This window comes from Seriola dumerili, unplaced genomic scaffold (genome assembly GCF_002260705.1).
Source record: "Seriola dumerili isolate Sdu_G_001 unplaced genomic scaffold, Sdu_1.0 BDQW01000113.1, whole genome shotgun sequence".
NCBI classification, from domain to species: Eukaryota; Metazoa; Chordata; class Actinopteri; order Carangiformes; family Carangidae; genus Seriola; species Seriola dumerili.
This window is the reverse complement of record NW_019174368.1, coordinates 1,012,771-1,038,179: the sequence shown is the minus strand read 5'-3', so window position 1 is coordinate 1,038,179 and position 25,409 is coordinate 1,012,771. Positions and strand designations below refer to the sequence as shown.

General features: G+C 39.2%; 1 protein-coding gene across 2 annotated transcripts; it reads right to left on the bottom strand.

Moving 5' to 3' along the window:
• Positions 1-8,074: 8,074 nt before the first annotated feature.
• Positions 8,075-25,318, bottom strand: LOC111223674 (histone acetyltransferase KAT7-like). 2 transcript variants are annotated; one of them, XR_002665184.1, is made up of 16 exons: positions 25,150-25,318; positions 22,720-22,864; positions 20,832-21,050; positions 19,363-19,647; positions 19,184-19,266; positions 18,804-18,890; positions 17,531-17,629; positions 17,303-17,413; positions 16,136-16,327; positions 14,490-14,579; positions 13,751-13,891; positions 13,348-13,441; positions 12,950-13,096; positions 9,729-9,777; positions 9,185-9,291; positions 8,901-8,991 (listed from the first exon to the last, which is right to left on the bottom strand). XR_002665184.1 is itself a non-coding variant. In XM_022747910.1 (15 exons), exons 1-15 carry the CDS (start codon positions 25,162-25,164, stop codon positions 8,893-8,895), a joined length of 1,914 nt encoding a protein of 637 aa, XP_022603631.1. In that variant the 5' UTR covers positions 25,165-25,318; the 3' UTR covers positions 8,075-8,892. The 2 variants fall into 2 exon arrangements, 1 of the variants encoding a protein (XP_022603631.1); XM_022747910.1 differs by lacking the exon at positions 9,729-9,777 and having other exon boundaries at positions 8,075-8,991.
• Positions 25,319-25,409: the final 91 nt, after the last annotated feature.

Here is a 25,409-nt window from a genome sequence, read left to right as displayed (position 1 = left end):
CACCCAGAAATCCAAAAATGATTCACTATAGGGACGTGGGAGCGGAGTGCAGATGTCAACACCAATCACTGATACAGAACAGATGAAAATCCATTGTGTTTAACCATGTGTTACAGCTGGAGTCTGGAGCCCCCGAACAGTAATAATAAGTCATTTTCTGCACCAGACTTCTGAAACATTCAAAATCATCAACTGAAAATCCTGTTTATAATCAAATGTTATGAAAGTAGGGAAAGTCATGAGGCATCCATGTGATAAAACAACACTGAGAATGTTTTTTTTTTAGCCTTGTAAGAGACTCTGAGGTCTCCAGGAGCCTAAGCACAACATTAGGGTTGAAAGGAGAAGATCAGCAACAAGTGATGACAGTTAATGGCTGAATATATAAAATGGATTAAGCAGATGAGTTGGTGAGGAGTTTTTAAGAGGCTATTAGTGTAAAGTCAGAAGCATTTGGATCACATACAGTAGCCTACGTTCATTTTTGTTCATTTACACAAACCTGTGTGATCAGCACCGATCAGTCTCGGCACCAACTCTCCCAATCCATACGACAGCAGGGACTGGATGATTTAAGCTTGAACTTTATGCATTTGTGTAGCAGCGATGAATCACATCTGCCCTGTGTGTGTGTGTGTGTGTGTGCAGGGCTACCCACTAGAGAGAGGAATAAGCATCCGGCTGGCAGACCTCATCAAGCGGTCCAAAGCACAGCAGTTCCATGGTCTGATGGGAAGAAGCTCTGGTAAACAAGCGAATGAACAAACACTTAATTGTGCTTTATGAGGATTTTATAGTTGATTTACTGAATCTTTGCAGTAGCCATGTTGTACTTGGTGGTCCAGTAACATATGCATAATGTTCCTTCTGAAGCTCATGGTTTCCCTTTTGTACTTCTTATCATCACTACAACATTTTTATCTCCTCTTTATTTCAGGTGCATCTCAACCCGTGAGACTGGGCAGGAAAAGTGAGTGTAATTACACCATAAGAAAGACATTAATGTTTTGCTTTTTCTTCTTTTTTTTAAAAATTTTTTTAGAATTACCACCAGTTTTAAGATAATTTAGTCTCTTTTGACCCTCCTGAAAATATTTTTGTTCTCTATCGTGTCTTTCTGTCTGCATCAGGAAATAAAGGGGAGATGTTTGTTGGACTCATGGGCAGAAGGAGTTTAGGTGGAGGTAATTCAAACTCTTTCATTTAAATTCACAATCCAGGCAATATAAATATGAAATTTGCAACTTTGAGCAGGAGAATAATTCTGTTTTCTGTGTGTGCATCAACTCCTGAGTCTAATACTTTCCTATTTTTATCTCATTTTTTTCCAGATTTGGAAGAGGAGTGGAAATCTGACTCTTATTAAAGCTGAAAATGGAAACAAAACAAAAAATTCACCTTAACCATAATTACAGCTCTGATTCAACTATAATGTCAAATGTAGTCCTACGTTGTTGACCAACAGGGCACGGAGTTATCACACACTCTGACCAACACAGATGTTCTAAACATCTGTTACAATTAACTCAAGTTAATTAAAGCTGCTACAAATCACTGAGATCATTGTTCACTGTTATCCATCCCTGTTGAACTATAATCTATATTATTGCTGATATTTTTTGTCATATTCAAAACAATGTACATGTAAGCCTGATGTCTTTAAAGGGCGTTTGCTTAATTCATGCCAAATCAATTAAAGCTGATTACATTATTTAAGTGTGTCTTTATTCCGAGTTGCTTCAGTAAAGAATGATACTAGTGCTTTAGAAAGTTAATGTGTTGAATATTTAGTATCATTGGAGTGACCCAGCATGATAAACAATTTACTTAATGCTGATTTGAAAAATGTCATTGTTGGGGAAAAGAATGATTCCATAGTAACGTGTCATAATGTTGCAGAGGTATTAATAAAACCTGATTGTTCACTTGCTTCACTCCACATACACATATTTATAACATCTCTTGTATCTGAAGAGAAAAGTTTTCTTCTTTATTTCTAATTTTATATCATACGTTGGGAAACTGATATTTGCATCATATTCCTTAAAGGAGCACTCCACTGATTTACTACTGCACTTCCTGAAATAAAATCCGGAGTCTGACAACAGATGGATTTAAAAAAAAAAAAAAAAAGGGCATAACTGAAGCCGAGCCCAAGATATCCACCCTTTAACAGTGGCGTAATGTGGGTCAAAGTCCAAAAACACTGGAAACTGGATTTCCCATAGTGCAATTCAGTAGCATCTCTTGCAAGCAACCCCATCAAACTTCACATCTACCGCTTTTAAAGCAGGCTTTCTGTTTTAAATGTGTCATCTCCAAAACCAAACTGAGATTATGCAGATGACATCACTATGACATCATCATGATTATTTTCTCAGACCTGACAGAAAGGACATCTACGTCTGTTTTTACAAGTTGAATCGCAGTGCTCGTGTAAACTGAAACTGGTGGAGTGGCTCTTTAAAGAACCAGTGGTGTTGCATGTTTTACAATAAAACACATATATCATACTTTATAATTGAGAATTTTCCATTGCATACCCAAAGTTTTTAATTTTCTCTTTATTTATTAATTATGCAAAATGCAAGCATTGACTGAAATTTCACTCAAAGACACGTCAGCTTCCAGGCAGGAGACTCTGGATGCATCTGCAAAAACAGCCACATGACAATAACATCACTTTAACACATACTTACTCACATATTTAGTGTATTTTGTCATCTCTGTTTTGTTGTTCATTGTCTTTCCTTTCAAACTCACCAGGGCTTCACAATTAAACTGATGTGATAATATATTTCGTGTGAGCATTAAGGAGATTATTCATGCTGAATCCATCATGTTATGAACTTTTTCATGTAGAATAGTCCCGGTGTTTGTATTGGGACATATTCAGTTGGGACAGAGTATAGAAAGCTGCCCCTGCTGCTCACTCTTAACTGACTTATCAGACCTCTGCAGCTTTCTGAAAGAATTTGGGAGCTGAGACCAACACTTGGGAATGTTTATCATTATTAGAATGATATAACTTTATACATACCAGCCTTACGTTTTTTCTGGTTTCCACATTTAAGTCCACTCCAGCTATTGAACCTCTCAGCTGTAGATGCACAACATGTCATTAAATAGGGCAGACTGGAGGCTCGTCTCGTCAGGATTGACAGATGTACATCTTAAGGGAGGCAGAATGGCACTTCCCTTGTTAGTGATATGCTCATTCAGAAACTGACCAGACAAACGATGCTTGACCCATCAGCCCTCTCTTGCGCTGTTGCCGGGGGAAACAGCTAACACACAAACATCAGTCAAAGCTCACCATTTGCATTTATTGAAGAGGAGGGAAGGGGAAGAAGCAAGTACAAAAGCACAACTGAGCTACATATCTATGCCACGCTACTTTTGTGTGTCGCTGCTTTGTGTGCGTAGATTAAATAAGGTAGCAGTACTACAACAGCTCGCTGGCCTATGGAAGGAGGTGATGGAAAGCCTCTTGTTTCTCTAAGTGTCCGTGACCCTGTTCAAATGTGTTAATAACCAGCAAGATGCTCTGAACCTGTCCACCTATAGCTGCCACTGGCACAGAGGGAAACAGCAAGACAACAGGATGAAAAAGAAACGAAAGAAACAAAAATGGACTGCCACATCAAGAATGAAAAGTTTCCTTAAAATGGGCTCATCTCTAAGAATAAAAAAATCAATCTGCTTATGATTCATTTGTAATTTTCAACACATTCCAGATGTCTTTTTTACAAAATGTTATGTAATTCTCGTTTCATTGAGTCTTTTTCTGTTGAAGACAAATGTTCAGGTCCATTTTCTGCCGCTGTGAGAATATATCCTCTCTGTTCATAATGGATTTCTTCCTGAATGACTGTTAAAAATTCAATGCAAGACTCCATCCATCAGCTATAAGGAATGCGAGAGGCGGGATATAACAGCGTTGACATGTAGAGACAAACAAAGATTCACACCTACGGACAATTTAGAGTCACCAATTAACCTGCATGTCTTTGTACTGAGGGAAGAAGCTGGAGAGAAACCCACGGAGGCACGAGGAGAACATGCGACCTCCATACAAAGATCTTGGCCATACCGGGGTTCGAAACCTACAACCTTCTTACTGTGAGGCGACAGTGCTAACCACTGTACCACCCATTAAGAAAAACACAACTATAAAATATATGTTGTAGGCACTGAAAGCAAAATCACTCCATCATACCTTTGTAAAAACAAAAGTACACTCAAGGACAAAATTGCCGAACTATAGAACATCATCATCGTCAGGTGTTGCGTCTTAAGATCGATTTTTACTTTGAAATTCCCTCAAAAAGTAAGTGCACTTTCCTGTAAATGCACTTAAGAACTGACAAGAAAAAAAAACACTCCCTACACTCACAACAGTCATGAGTAACTTTGCTCAGTAGCACGTTGCAGAGAGGTTTATTGAGAACAGGTGCTAAAAGGAAAGATGTCGTCCTCTGAAATGCACGAACTGTTTGTATTGATTTTGAATCGGCCGGTGGGCATGACTCGTGAGCTGTCACATGTACGACCGAAATGAGACGAGAAAACTAACCACAGGAATAAAGAAAATATAAACATGTAAAACAAAGACAAATTAATCCACAGATGACAGAAAGAAAACATCACTATACAAAAAAACAAAACAAAACAAAAACATCTTCAAATGTATGCACTTTAAAGGCAACAGAAGAAAACAAATGTAAATTATGTAAGTTCAGGCTGTAGTTTGTGAAAGAAAATGATTTGTCCACGTTTGAAATCGTGACACAAAAGCTACAAAAAAAAACAAAAAACAAACAAAAAAACATTCTGAAGAACAGCTGATTCAATCTGACATTGTTGGCCACACACCTCCGATTTCACAGCCAACTGCTGTCTAAGCTTATGCACAATGCTTAAAGGAATAGTTTGACGTTTTAGGAAATACACTTATTCTCTTTCTTGTTGAGAGTTAGATGAGAAGACTGATACAGTAAGTATCTATATAGTTACTGCCAATAGCTGCTTAGCTTAGCACAAAGAATGGAAACAGGGCTGAACAGTTAGCCTGGCTCAGTCCAAAGGTAATAAAATCTGCCTCCTAGCTGGATAATGAACATGTTATATCTTGTTATATTTAAACCAAACTGTAAAAGTGTCAGAGCCAGGCTAACTGTTTAGCCCTGTTTTCAGTCTTTGTGCTAAGCTAAGCTAACCAGCTGCTGGCCATAGATTCATATTTACCATTCAGACAAGAGAGTGTTATCAATTTCTTCATTTAACTATCAACAAGGAAGTGAATTTGCCTTTTTCCCCAAACTGTTAACAAATCCTAAGAGCTGGTTACAAAATGAACATGTTGATCTAAATCAATAAATATGGAGATTGTCAATAAAATAAATTCTGTTTCTGATCAACCACAGTGGGCTATGGAGGACAAATAATATTACAAAATGCTGCTGACCATCACTAACGCATAAAGGTTGTGCTTGTATTTTCCTAAGCGCTTGCAGCACCAATTATGGCAGTAACAAATAGTGACAATGTGCAAAAGTGACACATTTTGATTCAATCATATGTCACTTTTAATAAAAGGAGATGAAACCTCTGAAATAAAAATGACCTCTGTCATTGTCTTTGTTGGTGGTGGGTGGATGCCCTGGATTCTCCCTCCTGTACCTTTCAAGCGCTTCTAAACACATTCAAATCTACATATAAATTTTAAATAAATATTTCTATTCACAAGGAAGCCGGTCCTATAGAGTAGACATTCCCCTACTAGACTTTGTCCTTTACGTTCTACGCAGTAGTTAACATATCATATTTTTTAAGAATATAAATAGCATATTTAAAAAGAAATCTAATACAAAACTTGCTGGCCAAACACAGCTACATTTTTTTCACATGTTAACACACAGAATAAAAAAAAAGGAAACAAAACAAGCTAAATATGGGCCGTTCTAGCATTTATACAGTGGTAAAACCTCAGAGGTAGAAAAAGTGTAAAATATCATTGAGAACTTAAAAAAAAATCAACACAAAAGGACACAGAAAACACAGCAACATGTTTGTGAGCTCCCACACTCCTAACAGCTGAGATTCCCTGTGCACCCTCACTGTTCATGGCATCATGAAACAACACAACCGACAGTAAGATAAAAGTGAAAAAAACAGAAGGAGGGGTGGTAACAAAAGGTCCCATCCTGGTGACATTACACTGTACAAACGTGGCCAATGGCAGCTATAGTTTCCTGGTTAACCGACTGATGAGTGAGATGGGTGAGATACTGGATGTGTGTGTTTGTTGCATGAGAGAGAAGCAAAACTGATTTGCTCTGTGTTCAAGCAGCCACTGTTTGGTCACTGCGCCATTTCTTTTTTCTTTTTTTTTTTTTCTTTTTTTACACAAAAAGAGGTAACAGACTCGACCTGAGACCATCTTAACTCCTCACACCATTTCAACCATTATACTTTTTCCAGAAAAAAATGTAATCAACTTGAGTTGATTGGATGCATGACATAACGCTACATCACTCTACGGCTGATCTGCCCGCTCTCAATATGTGAAATGACAATAGTGTTAATATTAATTAATATTTTATTCATGGGGATTACTGAACATCAAACTCATGTGGAAATGATCAAATTCATTTAAAAGTCTTTTCCGGTTTCTGTGGGAAACCTCCGTTTAGTCATGTGACCTGAATGGTAAATCAAGGACTCCTATTCTTAGAAGCTTGATGCACTTGTCCTAGTTAATCACAGCCAGCTGGTCTGTGTCTGCCACAACGCGTTGCGTGAGTCAGCGTGCTCCCGACACGCGTTCTGTCTTGAGAATAGAATGAAATGCTGCACAGGTTCGATACTGGCTGTCGCAGATTGGATTATCGGGTGTGCCTGGTGGTCTGTGTTAATTAACTGTCCGGGGGGAGGTGCGCTAACAATGCGCAATTACTTTCACTCTTCGGATTAAAAATTACCTTGACGAGATGTCAGCAGCCATCCTACGTAGACTAACATCACTGACTGCTACTGTGGCTAGTGATTTTATGTTTTAGTCATACTGTATGTTGTAGAAGAATCTTGTTGAGGTTGAAGCCTGAGCCTGAAAATATAAACATTACACATAAACGGCGAAGATCGGCTTCTTCTCTATGGAATCCCCCACTTTTAATGACAGTGCTAAAGTCACTGCCCTCTCACCTTTCAGCCAATCATGCCCCCGTGTCTCTTAAGCTAGCAGCTCAACAAACACTATCAGCATAAGGCAATTAGCACCGGTTAGCTAGAACGACAACAATGACAAAGTGATTCTGAATCAAGAGGCTGCTGCTGTAAAAAAACACAGTCTGTTCACACTGTGTTTGTTCACACAGTAACGAAACCTCATTGTCTTTAAACCTTAGTTCAACATGACTGCCAATACTAACTACCAAGCTGACTAACTAGCTAGGCCAGCATGTGAACTTGGATTATTACTCAACATCAAAGTAAAAAGAAGTAATTCTGACTTACCTAGCTAACGTTAGCTGCTGAGAACACACTAGCGCTTCGCTTTGATGCTGAATAATAAACCAAACTAACAACCTGGCTTAGCTAGTTGGCTAACTAGCTGGGTAGGATGAGCAGCCTTTTTAAGCTAAATACATAAAACAAAAAAGTTAATGCCACTGTGTGTGTACTGTGTTCATTTATAGCAGCAGCTCGATAGTTGATTCAGAATTACTTTGTCATTGTTGTTGCTCGAGCTAACAAGAGCAAACTGGCTAAAACCAGTAGCAACTGTTGAGCTTGTTAGCTTAAGAAATGGGAAAAATGTGATAAGATGGCAGTTGACTACACCACTGTCATGAAAATGACATGAAATAAAAGTATCAAGTATAAAAAGACTTTTTAAAAAGGGCATTTTGAATTAAAAAAAATTCTGTTATGAAATAAAGATGAACTCCTATAAAAATACGAAAATAATTTTTTATAATGAGTTGAGATTTTGTAATTGCTGAAGTCTTTTCAAACATTTTTGTTTCATTTATATATTACATAGTTTATTCATATGATTTTTTTTTTTTTATATATTAAACATTTTGGGGCTCCGTACTTATTGGCTTGTCATTTTAGAGCACCAGTGGTTGCACTTTCAAATGCACCAGTCATATTTAATAAACAGTGTTGAAACAAAAGTTTGAAAAACAGCAGTGACAAGGCAACAGGAAATCTTGGAAGTTTTCTTTCTACTGAACATGTGTTATTGAAAAGAAGATCATAACATGGATTAAAAAAAAGCTAATTAATAAAATCTGCAAAAGCCATGTAATATATTGCCTTAATTTAAGTGCCAGTGGCTTACAGTTGTCTACATATGAGACTTGAATATAAACACTAGGCTGCAGAGTCTAGTTTTAACTCAAATACATAGCTTATTGCTTGAAATACATATAAACCTTAACTCTTAAGTTACAATTAAATTAACCATCACTTTTCATGTTTTTTTCTTGCATGTAAAGTGTACACTTCATTAGGAAGCTCTCGCTAATGAAAACTACAGCTTGGTTAAATTTAACACAGCCAGATCTTAAAAACTGACCACACACATCAGTTTAACAAATTTAATATAGGATTTTTTCAGTTTTATTGTTATATTATTTATTATTATTATTATTATTATTGTTTTTCTTTACTGGACTGAAGTCATTTTCCGAGCCATGACAGTGACTGCTTGAACCCAGAGTAACTGACTCTGTAAGTGGATGACTCTGCTGTAGCTGACTGAAAGCGTTTTATACGTTAAAAAGAGTATGTGTGAGGGTTTAGGCTCAGGGTCTGTGAGCATGCCAGTGTACAGAGGAAAATCTGTCTGTGTTTGTGTGTGTCGTGTGAAAGGAAGCTCCTCTACGTCCCTTTAGGCGGTGTCCATTTTAAGGCTGTGGGATCAATGGTCTTGCCATTACCACGTTTTGTCTCCTTGGCCTTCCAGTCGTCAATAAGGTCCTACAGGAAGAAGAAGCACCTTAGCTGCAAATACTGATGAAGAACTATGTCATAAAGTTGAAACGTAATTGTCGCAAGTACCTAATAAATGTTTTGACCAAAACTAATTTGCCAGATCCTGTATTATGTAGAAACTGGACACGATAGCATGAAGGAAATTCTGACTTTTAAATTTGATTCTTTTGTTTCCTACCTGTCTCTTTAAAACCAGGTGTTTTCCCTTCCAGTATTTGAGCATCTGGAGAGACTGCAGTGTGCTAACAATATCCACTGGGTTCACTGCCGTCTCCTGACTGATCTCTGTGAACACAAGAGTTAAACACCAGAGTTAGAAGGTCAGAAATATGTGATTGATAAGACTAAGAGGCTACAGCCAAGCGATCTGCTCTTTGAGGCTATACTTAGGCACCATGGTGCTTTGAGCTAAATGCTAATGTCAAATGCTAACATGCTCAGAATGACAGTGTTGCAGAAATAGTTTGACATTTTTTTTGCTTTCTTGCCAGGAGTTAGATGAGAATATTGATGTATCCAATAAATATAGGGCAATAGCCAGCGGCTGATTAGCTTGGCTTAGGATAAAGACTGAAAACAGTGGGAATCAGTTGGCCTAGCTCTGTCCAAAGGTATCAAAATCTGCCTGCCAGCGTCTCTAAAGCTCACTAATGAGCACATGTAATCTGCACAAATATGAAAAGGTATAAACAACAAGCTGTGGTTTGATGCAATGTTATTACTTGCTGGTGTGTTGTTGTCGCCGTGTGGTTGCCGGGCACCCAGAGGAGACTTCTCATGTAAATTTCAACAAGAAAGCAAATAAGCGCATTTCCCAAAATGTTAAACCATTGCTTTATGATGTTGATATTTAGCAGGTATGATGTTTACCATAGTCGCCATATTATTTTAGCATGTCAGCTCGTTAACTAGCAAATTAACATTTTCTGCTACCACTCATTAGTCAAGAGTTCTGCAGGTGTTTGAACATAAATCTTGGTGTTATAGATAAGGATAAACAAAATCATTATAATTCATACTGTCGGGGACATCAATATCCACAATCAAATTTACTGCCAATCCATCCCATAGTTGTGGAGATATTTAACTTTGGACCATCACCGGCCACTAGCAGGGATTAAAACTAGCATTAGAGAACAAAAAATTACACAACAATTACAAAGCAAGCATAATGCTCTAAGATGTTCCTGGAAATACAGTCACAGAATGTTTTATATGCTTAATGAAAGATTATTGGTTTGTTTTTGCATCATGAAAAGTGACAAGCCGTTTTCTGAAGTCAGTAAACATGAACTGTGGAGCTGCCAGGCTCTGTCTTTTTAGATTTCAGAGTAGTGAAGATACTCACTGGGTTCAATTACAAACTTTAACCATGGATAATTTCTCTACGAAGCTAAATATTCACAGTAACATTAAACATTTCAATTTAAATGTTTTTGCTAAACAGCTGCATCATTGTTGTGGACTGTGCTGTTTCTATGCAACTGAAAAACTCCTTCACTCAACATTATAAAACTTAAGATAAACTATGACTATATTCACAGTTCCTTCTGTGTAAATACAGCAGCTTAGAACTAATCAAAATGCTATTGAATGATGATCAATCCCATTTTGTACAATGTCATGTGTAGCTAATCTCTACAGGCATGCCAGAGAAAGGCAGAGAAGTCGTATCATGTCAGTAGTGAGAACGCATTGAGTGCAGACCGGAATGACTTAGAAGAATATTACTCAGTGTGAGTTGAAAACATCTTCTTAAATTCTAAATAACACTTTAAATTCAACATAGACATTTTGAAAAAACACAAACTCAAAAGAAAAGGAGGGAAAAAAGTGGCTTGGCAACGAGGGAACAGAGTGTACTGAATTACGTGCTGTTTTGTGATGGTCGCTGTCTGACCCCTGTGGCATTTCTATTATTTGATGTTTTCACTACCTCTTTATTTACTGTGACAAAAAGGTTTTGTGAACAGTAGCTCATCTAAAACTAACTGCAATATTATGTTTTAGTTAGTCCTGGTAGTCAACTGAAATTATTTACAACTTTACAGCGCTTACTCTAGAGTTACGTATAATTAGTGCTGTTAAATCGTGATGGCTCGGGGATGTAAAACTTTAAATGCTCTAAATCCCACCTCTCCCTATTTAATATGAACAGCTTAAATGGAGAGCGAGGAGCAGCAGGTTGCCAGTAATGGACAATTAATGATTTAACTCTGTCTGCTTTTCAAGAGTTTTATGAGGAAGGAAATGCATTCAACATGTTGGTTGTTAAGTAAACACACTAGACATGAAACTGTATAGAAATTTAGTGTCAGGATCATAGTGAACAAAATGATCACGGTTATCAGTATTATCACATATTGGTAAAATGCGCTGAAAATGTTCAAAAAGTAATAAAACACAACCAGAAATCATTTTACTAAGTGTATGTTTACATTTAAACATTAAAATAATATCATGTCCAACACATCTATCAGCATCAGCCGGCTCTGTTAACAAGGGAATAGCATTTTTTTTTTTCCTGCTGTGACGTCTTTAAGACACAGAGGCTGTAGACACACCTGTCACCTGTCCAGCACGGTGCTGTTAAACCAGAAACACGGCGGCTACACTGCACCGGAAAGACAGTGAGCTGCAGCCACACAATCATCGACCGAAGCGGCTACAGCTCACTCCTTCTCACCTGCGTCTTGTCTCTGCGGTCATGTGACATCGCCCCGAGCAGAAAGGCAAACTCGTCTGGCAGTGTAAAAGGAGTTACTCGCCTTTTTAGCGGGTTTACTCGCTTTAAAAAAAAAACAAAATCCCAATTATACCTGCTAACTTTGGTGGGAAAAGTTTTTGGAAGCTGAAAAATCTCCGCAGCAGTGCTGTCACCGCTTTCCGCCATGTTTTAATTGACGCATTAACGCCACGCATGCGTGTGGGAGACTGTTGCTGGTCGATGCCTAACAGAGCCCACGGTTATAGTGATAATTAAAATTTAAACGGTGATACTAACCGTCTGGCATTTCTACCGTGATATAGCGTGAAACCTGTAACCGTTTCGACTCTAAAAACTCACCACATGTGTTGTGGTGAGAAACACTAAATGTAAACAGAACTTTTGTTTGTTTATGAGAAAACATAACAGGGCACTTTTTAATTTCATTAAATTTTCATTTCAGGCAAGAATCTGAGGCTTCTTAATGAGAAGTACATTTAGCAGGGGAAAAAAAGGAGATAAAGCTCTGATGTCATCTGCTGGTGCACTTTGACTGAAATTATGTTAAAAACAAACACTGTATCATTGCCCACTTGTATGCATGCTAGCATTAGATGACAATGTTGGTCACTCTTGACTGAAATATCTGAACCACAGACTGTAAATAAAGATGGACGTAGCCTCCACGACAAGCATACACTCACTCCCCTGTCAATCAAAGCAGTCACGCCCTCAATTATGCAGAACTTTAAGCCTTAAAATTTAAACCAGTGAGTTATTCTACTATACTTATTATTATTCTATACTTTTTTTTTTGTTTTCACGACAGTAACAGGGATTTTTCCTCTGGAATAGACACAACCATCACAACAAAGCTGCTGGACTGCATGTAGCGTTCCCCCAGTCGTCCGAATGACTTTGGGATGTTGTTGTGTGCATCCACCTTCATTTATCAGCTTGACCCTCACTTGGTGAGGCTTCAGTGCTCTCTGATCCATTCACACATGAATGCATGCATACACATATTAACACACGCACGCAAACACAGTCTCAAGCATTGCTGACCTGTAGGGGCTCTTACATTCCTTCCTGACATGACAGTTTATTTTACAGCTTCTTCTTCTTATGTATGATGAGTGATTCAGAGATCTGGACAGACCACTGCCCAACCTTCTTCTCTCCTGAAATGTTTCTGTCTCTTCCCATAATTGTGTGTGTGTCTGGTCCCATTCTGACCTTTAATGGAGATCTCCTTGCCCTGGAAATTGTTCAGGTAGCGCAGCAGCACCTCCTTCCAGTAACTCCGGTAGCTGATAAGGCCCAGGTCGGACAGAGGACGCTCAGGTGAACCCACCTTCTCCTCCACCTTTGACAACAGGTAACCTGGAAGAACAGATCGGATAGACCTTTTTGTTTGATTTTACTTTTTAGCATTTTCTTCCTTAAGGATATAGAAAGAGGAAATAAAATAACAATATGAATGTCTGTAATATCTAAATCACACATTTTTTTCAGACAGCCTCCTAAATCTGCTATTATTGCTCTGAGCAGACTCTCTGGCCAGTGTGTATGGAAGTTAAATTTATGAGAGTAAAACACACAAAGAGAAATACACACACTGTGTCTGTACTCACTGAAGTCTATGAGCATCTTGCCATAGCCCTGCCTCATGTACTGTGGCATAGTGAGGATGCAGGATACGTTGTAGTTCAGGAAAGAGTTCTTCTCCTGCAGAAGGAGAATAAATCCATAAACACAACAAACTAACTGACACAGGTTTTGGATATATTCTATATCCTGGGGGACTATGTATTGATTAAAAGCAATTTATGAACTTCCTTTTATTCTCTACAGTCCAGAAACAGCAAATCAGTGTTTGGTACAGTTCACTTCCAAACCTACAGCTTCATATCATCAAGCAGCTTGGAAAAACATTCTCCTCTCTGGTAATAACTTAATTTGAAGGTTTCTGTTCAAATAATTCAGGTGTATTGAAAAAAAACGGTTCTGTGACTCAGTAATTAGCACCCTGGTTACCTTAGAGAAGTATCCGACTAGGTGGCACCCTGTGTTGTCAGCTTCAGTCATGACGTAGAAGAGGAAAGGCTCGACGTCGTAGTACAGAGTCTTGTGGTCCAGGAAGAGTTTCGCCAGCAAACACAAGTTCTGACAGTAAATCTGTGAGGAAGAGCACCACAGACATCATAACTGATCAGAACTTATTGGTTCACTTCACAGTGACTTCTTGTCAGCATTTATGACAGCACGCTGGTGCGCAGTCCATCCCTGTCTTTGTGTAAACACAGCTGTCTAATCTCACACAGACAGATCTCTGTCTCGTTATGTTTACAGGATTCTGGTCGACCAGAAGTGAAATTTTTACATTCAATGCAGCCATTGTCAGTGTCATGCCAGAACAGTCACGTTCTTAAGTTGAACATACGAGCGATTTAAAAGAACTTGTCGCATTTACTAATTTAGACATGATGTTCACGAGTGGCCCAGACAATCTGCCTCTCTCCACAGGAGGATTTAAGATGATGCCTTCTTCTGAATTCATTTTGACTGACTCATCCACTTGACCACCTCTCATCTAAGTTACGGACTGCTAATTTTGATTCAAGATGATTTTTAATGTCTAATGTCGCAGTTAAGTTGAGTTTGCCGAGCCTGACTCACAGAGAGGGACAGACAGAGAGAGAACATCACAGATTGAAGTAAGAGAGGTTCATGTACCCAAAGGAAGGTCAGGACGACCTGTGCAGGACTCTCTCACCTTGTTCTTCTTTCCGTCCACCTCAAACACAGAGATGTTCCCCTTCCTGTAGATCTCATCACCTGGAGGATGCTTCCACACACACTTAGCCTTTGTACAACAGGGACAAACAAGGAGGAAAAACAAAGCAAAGGTTAGTTTATATAAAGGTTAGTAAAACAAAGGTTGAATTCACATCTCTAGTCTGGCAGATTGCATAAAGTGTTTTTTAAATCTCATTGGCTGTTTCTCATTGGTGTTAGAAATTCTCTCTCTCTCTCTTTTTTTTTTTTTTAAATACTTCATTGCAAAAACGGGCTCAGTGTACTACAACAAGAGGGGTCTGTTTCAGATCCCAGTTCAGCAGAGCACCCAGTCTGGTGAAAGCTCCTCTTCTTACATCTCTCACTCAAATATAGAAACAGTGTGAACTGCATCAGAAGGGCAAAGTTATAAATCTAAATCGAGTCTGCACAGTGCAGGAATAAAATTATGAATCGCCTTAGGCAGTGAGATAGTGAGGTCATAGTCTGAACTAAAGCAACAGCCCAGACTCCATTTTCACTTTAATGCCTCGACATTACTGAGCGGAAGCTTAAATTCTTCTGGTTATCAATCAGAGATAAAGAACCAGTCCACAACCACACCAGGAAGAATTTGCAGCATTTAGTTGTGTTCTTTGTTTTTTTTCCTTGTTGAAATGTGGAATGAATGAGAGAAAAAACTGCACCAAAATATCGGAATATTTGATATTTTTATTGTAAACTGTTGAAAAAAAATTGCATTTATTTTCTAAAAATAGATGGTAAGTGAACCTAAACTGCACAGTTGGTGCAGGTGTGCATTTATTTCTGTAATGCAGTTTTTGTTATAAAAATTGAGGTAATTCACATGTAGTCACATTTGATAATTTAAATGTACAAGTCCTAAACAGCCATGTACATTACATCTAATCTGAGATGCTGATGACAGGCAGAGAAGCTGCAGTGTGCATTTTAGGAAAGAAACTGCAGGAGAAGCTGTGTGTTCAAAAATAACTAATACCAACAACAGTGTATGCAAGTCTGCATAAAAAAAACAACTTTACTCATAATTTGCCTTAATCTATTAAAGTCATTTTTCAACTATGACTAATTTACAGTACCACTGAAATAAAGAAAACCAATGCCACTGTGTATTTTTATAGCTAACAATTTTCCGTCACAAGGGGTTAACACAACACACATATTATACCCTTGTGAAATTGTCAGTAAACTATTTACAAATCAAGCAGATATGGAGCAACACATAAGCAGGCTGTGAACAGTGAGTTTCTCAGAGCTTCTTCACTGAAAACAGCTGCTGCTTGTGACATGAGAGCGGAGAGAGCAAAAGCCTGGGATAAAAGTCTTAATAAAACTCAGCTCAGAGGACAAGCAGAGCTGGGTGATAATTCTCTGTGGGTTTGTCACTATGAGCATCGCCTTAAACGTGCATGCAATCATCTGATCAGCTGTTAATATAAGATTACTTATAACAGCTGAAAATGTTAACTGTGTAGACACTAGACAAGTCTTTTAAAGATAAAAATAGACTAATTTGTCAAGTCAATTTATCAGGTTAAGTTTTTATGGCAGTCTTCAATTTTTTAAGTATCTGGCTTCAAAAACAAAATAAGGCTGCCTCACCATGTGCCTGCGCAGAATGGTCTGGCTCTTCATGTACTTAAGGCAGAACTCGCACATGTAGAGCCTCCCCAGGCGGGCGTACTCCTCTGGATATGGAGAGTGGTACCAGGTGTCCAGCTCATAGCGTCCAAACACGATGGTCTTTATCATGTTGCTCCCCTCGGACACCTGACCGGCCAGACGGAGCTTCTCCTGCACAGGCCAGGACAGGAGGGACAGGGAGAGGGGGAAAGGAAGTGAAAAGAGGACAAGAGGACGAGAAGAGAGGGCAGGCGAGCAGGCAGAGGGGAGAGAAGAGAAAGAGGAAAAGATCTCAATTATTCAGGGAAGAGGATCGTGTGAGCCCAAGATCACACTTAAGGAAACCTCAGTGGAGGAAACCAGCCACAGAAAATATAAAAATGAAACAATAAAAATATGTTTGAAGAAATATTAGGATGAGGAACAAATAGGAAAAGGCTAAATATGAAGGTATGAAACAAATTTCTTCTTTACATGTTGGGTGCAAGGATTTTTAAGAAAAACTTTGACAAAAAAATTATGACACAGTCATAAGAAAAATTAGTAGAGGGTAGGATTCGTTGGAAAACAGTGTTTTGATACCACAGTATTATGAAAGTCTGTCAAAAATTAATTTAAGACTTTAGTTGTGTCAAAATAATTTAAGGTCTTCAACCTGAGCAAGTTAATTTGAATTTTTTTAAGACTTCCAGCATTACCATGCAAGTATAATACGACACTGTTCAAAAGTTTTTCAAGATGACTTTTATTTTGCAGTGAAATAGAAATTAATACCAGCTTGAAAATCCTGTCATTAACCCAAATCTGTTGTTTGCTTTGGAAAATTGTATACCATTTGTACCGAAGAGGCCAAAACATGCAAAACCATTTATGTGACAGTTTGAAGTTAAGCCTGATTGAATGTAACAACGCTCTCTCATCTGAATGGGTCACAAAGTAACAGAGCAGGAGAACAAAACAAGTACAAACAGGAAGTGATTGTACAAACTACCAAAAATATCTCAGACTCCTCCTGTGGCTGCAGAGGAGGGTTTGCAGACTGAAACAGAGAAGAAGAGGAGTAAGGCAGAAAAGAGGGGACAAAACAGAAGGGGGGGAAGGAGTAAAGAGTAAGAGAGGGAGATGATGATGAGTTTTCTCTCTTACAAGATCGTCCGAGGCACGTGCCTGCGCTTTCCTGAACAGCTCGAGGTCGTAGTCGCTGGTGATGTTCTCCAGCAGCGGTTCCCGGCTTGGCCCATGGCTTTGACGGTGCTCCTGGCAGTGGAGGAGGGTGGGGAAGAAAAGAAGAAAGACTCTCAAAATATAATATTGGGAAATATATTTGCTTTGTGTTTGAACTATTGCGCACACATTTATTTCTCAACCACTTACCATGTACGTATCCTTCTGCTCCTTATTGAGGCCAGAGTTCCTCTTCCTCCGCAGCTCCGTCACCTTCTCCTTGTAGCGCAGCTGACGATCTGATGGGGCCTGTGAGCACAGAAACAAACACTTCAACACACAAGATTCTGCACTTGCATTTTTGGCCCATTACGTTTTAAGGAGTGGCAATAGTAGAGCTAAAAAAAAGAAAAAAGATCATTACTTTAAATTTAAATGTTTGATGATTACACTGTATATAAAGAAATAATGTGTTGCTGAGTTGTATTGATTTCCATTAATACTAATGCAGATATTTTGTGACTGCTGGATGAATAAAAAATGAAGACAAAATGTGAAGGTTCATATTCAAGTCCACCGCTTTTAGCCCTGTACTCAGATCATTGTTATGTAGTCTTCTGTTTGAAGAAATTCCACCCATATGCTGATGATACTGTGATCTATACACATGGTTTCCCTGCTTCCAAACTTAATAATGCAAAGAGCCATATTAGAGCTAAACAAATCATGTCTTAAGTTCAATGTAACTAAATTAGCAATATGTTCTTCCCCTGATCCAGATATGATGTTAGCAGATCACAAGTTACAAGTTGCATCTGAGTTCAAGTAACTGGGTGTTTGGATCAATTATAGTGTAAGCACATTGGCATTATTTTTTTGGGATGTGTACTACAGTATTTCTTGCACTATCTTGTGTATGCAAAGTTCATAATATGTCAGTTTATTCTTTTTTTCAAGCGTTTTTGTAACATCTGGCTGGTGACAACAACAAATTAACCCCTTTAAGCTAACTCTGGCTCAGTTATGGGTTTTCTCTGTGGATCAATGAGAACTGTCCTTGCCAATTAAACTAATAAACTACATGAGAGAAATATGTCAGGATGAGTCCCACCACACTTACTGTGACTTAACCTACAGCAGCGCTTCATCCCTATTCTCTGGCCCTGCTACACTGAAGAATCACAGATCTCTGACCTGAGGTCTTACTGCTTCAGGAGTAATGCTGCAGTGTGCAGGAATTTCCCTCCATTCATTCACACAGACACACAAACTAACACACCTTCAGTTCATGATGAAGTGAACTGGACAGGTGAAATCAAGGAAGGGTCACAGCCTTCACCTGGATTCACTTGCTCAGTTCAGTTGATAAGAGAATCATCTTACAGAAAGACAGAATGTGTGTAACTGTATCTGTGTTTTACATGCGAGCGTGCATCACTGTGTGTTATGCTTGTCTGATGCACTTGTGCGTTTTGTGCGTTACCTGGTTTCTTGTGGAATGTCTGTTCTCGTCCTGACGGTGTGATAGCGTCCTTTCCTCGGCCTGTTTGTCGCGCGTTGATGCCTTGCCCTGACAAAAACATCAACACTGTCTACCACCAACGACTCACAAGCAGCTCTGCAGTAACAACATTACAGCAACCACCTCCATGTTCCTTGAGGCTTCGCAGCTTGACAATTTCAATTTGAGTCTGTTGGCTTCCTTCGGTTTCATCCACTGGACACTTGGTCGCAGTGTGTTCTCTGAGATGTTCCCATAATAGAGTAATATTACAGAAGCTAAAAAGTAGTTTGGAGACAAACTGAAAGAAAATGTAGCATATTTTTACTCCAATGTGGCTTGTTAAAAAAATGTGTGTGTACCTTGCATTCATCAGCAGAGAGGTTGTGGTAGAGAGGACATCCAGATATGGAGAAATGTCTCTCATGCCTCCCTGTTAGATGACCTGAGTGAAAAAGAGAAGGAACAATGGGCTCAGAGTGGGTCTATCAGTACAGCACATCAGATCCCATAAAACATGTTTCAGTGTTTGTGCCCTCACCCAGTGAGTTGCAGCCAGGTGTGGGACACTTCATGTTGAAGTTGTAGCTCTCGTGGAAGCGCCGTCGTTTGGGCCGGTGGGAAAGGTCGTGGGCGGCGGCCTCTTTGAGTGACAGCTCTTTAGCCAATCTCTCGTCCTCCTCTTGTGAAACTACAATATCGTTGCTAGAAGACACAAGGTCGTTGCTTGGGCTGGAAACCTCAAGGTCTGACTCTGAGGATGGAGCGTTGCCTGTTGGGGTGCGAGGAGGGGTCTCATCCCTGTCCGCCCCCTGCTTTAGGTCTGCTGAACCAATCCAAGAAAACATTATCAATGACTGAAAATGTGTATCTGTCTGTATCCTCTGTTTTCATATAAATGTTTTAGCACTTTTTGTGATAAAAGTATCTAGCCTTTCTATTGTAAAAAGTCTGTCTTCAAAGAAATCTCTGTAGGCTGCAAATGTAACCACATACAGATGCAGTTAACACCCTCCAGCAGAGGCTGCCAGCAGAGAAATTCAATAGTAAAGACTAATGTTACTGCAGCAGACCAGTGTTTGAGGCTAGCAGGTGAATGGGAGGACATACTGCAGCCCATTTCCTTCCCCATTTTTCCAGTTACTCTGAGCTATTCAAGATGTCAGGCAAATTTCTTTTAAATCTGAGATTGCAAACCTTTGCCAGTTTCTTTCACTTTGTGTTACAACCCAACACGTCATTCCTAATATCAGTTATATCTGAGGTCAGACTAACTATTTTAGCACATTAACACCATGCTCGGCTACCAAACTTGTAACTGTCTTCAGCTTTAGTCTGCTTTTTCAAAAACTTCAAATATCTTTTATATTTTGTATTGTGCAAATAAACCAGGTCGGCGGGACATAACATAATTAAAATGATGGTCATAATAACTATTATAAATCATGATTAACTGTGTATCGTTTCATTATATGAATCAATGTTAAGGTAACTAATGATAAAATTGAATAAGCAAACAATCTAAGTACAGATGAATCTGCTTTAATGGATGGAGGTGTCTGGAGTTATAACGACAGCTTCTGGTCTGCATAAGGTTATCCATTCGTTCCAGTGACAAAACACAAGTCCTGGAAATGTACTGAGACATATTTGTCTTCTTTATAATCAGGAACACACTGTGATCACAGACAGGCCTGATGATATTAGCTAAGCAGCACCACAATGGATGAATGAAACACACAGAGAGACACCCTTCGTCTTCCTCCCCCTCCTCTCCATCTCATCCTCATGTCATTCCTTGTTTCTCTGGCCCCCCTTCCTTTTCAACTCTCTGATCTACTCATCAGTCTTCCCTCCTTCCCTTCACCCTTCCCTGACTTTACTACCCTTCCTTCTTTCCACTGTGCCTGTTTCTACTCTCTTACAACAGCATCCATTTTTTTTGTAAGCATCCCTAACGTACTGTGCACATCTCATTTTAAGACAAACAACTAAGACAAAAGGTCTCACCATTAGCCTCAGTGTCTGAGCCAGACGACCGACTCTGACGCAGTGGGTATCTTTTGGCTGTGGTGTTTGTCGACCCCTGTTGGCTGCGTGTGACCCTGCGCCCGGAGGAGAAGACGGACGCTGCCACTGCCGTTGCTGCTGCCGCCTCTCCTCCTGAATTCAGGCCTTCATCAGAACCCACGGCCGCAGGAGAACTGCTCCGTACTGAGCTGCAGTTATCTGGAAGAGAAGAGAAGAGAAGAGAAGAGAAGAGAAGAGAAGAGAAGAGAAGAGAAGAGAAGAGAAGAGAAGAATTTCCATTTTTTGAGACCACTGTCCTCAGCTGCTTTTATCTGTTGGCTATACTTGTAAAACATATAAAAATGCATTAGAACTCAAAGTATCCAGCTTTATATAAATTTATACCTAACTATCTTCATTATAAACATACTGATGAAATTAGAAATATACTTTTTTCATAATGATTACTTTTACTTTGAATAGATTTTACTGCTAATACACAATTTTCACAAGTGTCTTTTTTTATTTCATTTGTGACATAGAGTTATGGCCTTGAATGATTAGCTGATAAACTGATCAGTCAATTGACAGAGAAACTGTTAATATAAATAATTTTCAAGCAACAATGACAAATATTTCCTTCTAGATTGTGAGGATTCACCGCTGCTCTCTGTCTTACGTGATATTAAACTGAATATCTTAAGGTTTTAGACTGTTTGTCAGACAAAACAAGCAATCTGATATCATCAAACAATTAATAAAGGAAATAAGCAGATGAAATAATAATAAAAATAACTTAGTTGCAGTGCTAGTACTTGAGTGCCCTGTGGAAAAAACAGATTAAAGGTTTTCCAGATTGATCGCTTAAACCTGAGCAGTAATCTGTAACTAAGGACCTCCAAGCAAAAATGGTAAGAAAAAGGCAGGGTTACTTGTTGCGAGCAGCCTCAATGGTCATGAAGAGTCTAATTCCGCCACAGAAAAGACGACTGAACCTCTGAATCCACTTCTTCCTGGAGCAAACACTCAGCTGTGTCTCTGTGGGGACTGAGGCAGCATAGCCAACTTCTCTCAGTAACAAAAAGCAGAGGAAGCAGTGTCGGCCTTTCTTTCTCTGTTGTAAATCCCCTCTGGCAGCCACAGCAGAAAGAGGTCACACAGGGTGTGTTTGTGTGTCTGTGGTGGGGGGAGGTCAGCCTGTCTGAACCCATTCATGCTCTATCACTGCCCATATATAATAGCTACTGCCGAACTGTTGAAGTGAGGGGGGGTCGAGGTCTCTGAATGAAAACATCCTCTCTCATTAAAATGCCTCACATAAACTAAATTACACTGCATGTAGACATATTTGGCTTGATAATAACTATAAGTAGAGATCAAATATGTATGATCAAAAGAAGACTGTAAAGTTCACTACAGGTCAAGAGCAGAAAACTAAACTATGATATAATAAGTAGCTTTAATTACACCCACAAGGAAAAATGGTAGGAATTTTAATTCTCTTAACTTTCTAAAGTTTAAAGAAAGATCCAAAGAAATGTATTCCTATGTTCATGGTGAAATAAACTGGTGTAGTTAGATAAGTGTAAAAGGTTAAAGGGGTCTAATGGGTTTTCATTCTCTGAAGTAAAAATTACATTTTTATAATTTTGTTATTTTGTTAATTACACCAACGCCATTACTTGTTAGCAGGTAGACTCCTGATGCTAACCTAAATAATATGTTTATTTATTCCTTTATGTGTCCATAAAAGTCCCTCATGTTGCTTCTATTTTCACAATGCCCTACTGTTCCTGCCTATTAAAGATATACTGTACGTACAGTTGGTTTATGTCACTTCTTGTTCCTTCTACAATGGATTATTTCTCAAAAATCTTTGAATGTTTACCTTGGGAGCTCTGACTGAGGCGCAGAGATGCGCGAGTCAGGCGCGTGCTGCTGCGTCTGTGCGCGCTGTCGGAAACTTCGGTGTGCTCGAGATCGGCGGAAAAATCCGAGTCCTCAGTCCCGTCCGAGCTGCTGCCTGCGGTCCTCTGGAGATAACAATTATAAGAAATGTGTGTGATTTAACTCAAAGTCTGCACTTAAAACTGTGTACACATTGAAAAATGCAGTGAAACTGACTTGAGAATAAATTTGTGTTTGTTTGTTTTGTTTTTTTACCAGCGGATAATTCAACAAAGATCCCATACTGAGGGGGGAGGAGCATCACCCCCTCCACATCTCCTCCGGCTCTGGACCCACTCTTATCACGATGGGCTTCTCAATAAAAACTCAAAATGAGCCTAAGCAGCATCACGGACACTTCCAGGCAGCTGCTATTGTACCAACCCCAATTTATCTGAACGCCTGAGTGCACCTTCCGCGTGAATTTCCAGGCTGTTAAATCGGCTATTTGTTCAAAAGACTGTTTCCAAAAGCGCCTAAAAACTCAGTAAAACCAAATGAGCTCATGAAATGTATCTTAAACGTATTTTACCGCATAGTTTTTCAAAACTGCTGGCTGACACAAGCTGCCTACAACACGGAATGAAGGAGTGGGGTGATGCTGATTACGGAGGCGTATGAGGGGCTTCACCCTACGCCTCTCAAATAGAGACCAAAATCCGGCTGGGTGGGGGTGGGGTGAGGAGGCTCTAGCGGTAGCCAACATGTCATTTGCATTCAGAAATAACATACTGGGGTCTTCATCCATCCTCTCAAATAACAGCCCAAATGTGCAACTATAAGGCTACGTATTGTATACCAATTCATTCGTTTAATTAAAATTTTGTAGATATTTATGTGTAATAGCCTATTTTGTTCATGATCATACTCATCCATTTTTCATCAATTTGGAAACGATTCCTTTCCCCCTCTCTTTTTTACAAGGTTCAACTTTATATTTAAAAGGTCACACATACTCAGGAAAATACATACATTGTATAATAATAAGATAACTCTCAGGAGGGAAATTGGTTGTTACAGCAGCACTAGAGACAGATTGGATAAAGATACTACTAGAGACCATCTAGAGATGAGATCACATTCTCAGCACTGACCACACCCATCTCCTAACTTGGCCTTCATTTCATTGTCTACTACACACCTGTAAAGTTTACTGACTTCATCTTACACGGTCGTCACGGTGACAAATAGTCCACAGACAGACAGACGGGCAGACAGACATATAAACACCTGCCAAAATACTCAAAACTGTAATTCCCACTACAGTAGGTGGCTTCAGGACAACATTTTGACATGATGACACGCACAGAGACTCACAAGGTGAAATAATACCAGTCAAACTGTCTCGAATGGTAAAAATGATGAAAACAGACCAAAGAAATTGAGAATAAAATGAATTGAAAGCTATAACAGTTACAAACTATAACTATATATACGTCCAGGAGACTATAAAGAAAATAATGATAATAACTATACGATAAAAAAGAAATAAGAAAGCTTCATATAAGACAATATCTAAGCTTGTACAAATAAATGTACTTTATGTGTATTATGTAGACCTGATAAATGCCAAATAATATTGATAACATCGCTGTTAGACTACTTTTAAGACTAATAATAATGAAATACATTTTTACAGAACTGAATGTTAAAAACAAACAGCATAAAAATGGACAGAAAATAACAGGAGAAATAAACAAACATCACTCTACAGCATGCACCACTAGCGCACTTTATGGTGAGCGCGTTTGACAACTTCACAACAAAAAAACCCGAGCACTCAATTTGCATATGACCAATGAAATTGAAGAGGAGGCAGGGCTTGACGGAGTCGAACCAATGAACACAACACTTTCCCGATTCCGTCCAATCACAGGGTTGTTTTGGTACGGACGCTTCGTTTGATCCTCGCACCCAAAGAACAGCCTGTTCCCTCTCGCAACAGTTAAAGCTGCCGTTACAGACGGTAACGGAGGTCTGCGTGCCTCCACAGGTTTATAGAAATCTGCCCTCAAGTCGCAAAGCCCACATTTTCAAAGCCTTTCTTACTGCAACCTGAAGAAGGGACACTTAATTAACAACAACACATTCTTGCAACTCAGCAATAAACATGAGCTAGCTTAGCTTTTAGCAACAACACAAACGGCAGCACAGTTGAGTGATTCTACCAACACCGACATTCAACACACATCAAAAACTCATTAACGGCATCTTGTAGAATCGCAATTCAGCTCACATGTGGTCACAGGTTTTTGCACACAACCTAAACGTTGTCTCTGCGTTGGCTAACATTAGCTATGACGTTATGTTGTTGTGTGTCCGGACAGCAGCCTGCTCTTAGGGCTGAGTCTGCAGCAAACATCTGTCTTACCTTTCTCCGGGGCATTTTCAAAGATGTGACGTATCTCCTTTGGCAGATTATTACTCCGTACTTTGGGAGCAATTTATCTCAAGTTGTACAAACAATAAGAACAATAAATCACCAGCTTTTGACATGAACCAACTCAGCTGAAAAAAGCGCATCAATTTCTCCGCACTTCCGTGAGCGCAAGCGCGTTCGTTTTTTTCAGGTACGTTGACAAAATGCGTCCGGGTGAACCATACAGCTATGGTGGTCCTTTGGATTCTGAT

Excerpts from the sequence above, each read along its gene's own strand:
- LOC111223674 (XM_022747910.1), bottom strand. Across the intron at positions 13,097-13,347 it reads CAAGATGCTCATAGACTTCA|GTTACCTGTTGTCAAAGGTG; the intron begins GTGAGTACAGAC and ends CTGTTCTTCCAG. Across the intron at positions 8,992-9,184 it reads ACCTGGTTTTAAAGAGACAG|GACCTTATTGACGACTGGAA; the intron begins GTAGGAAACAAA and ends TTCTTCCTGTAG.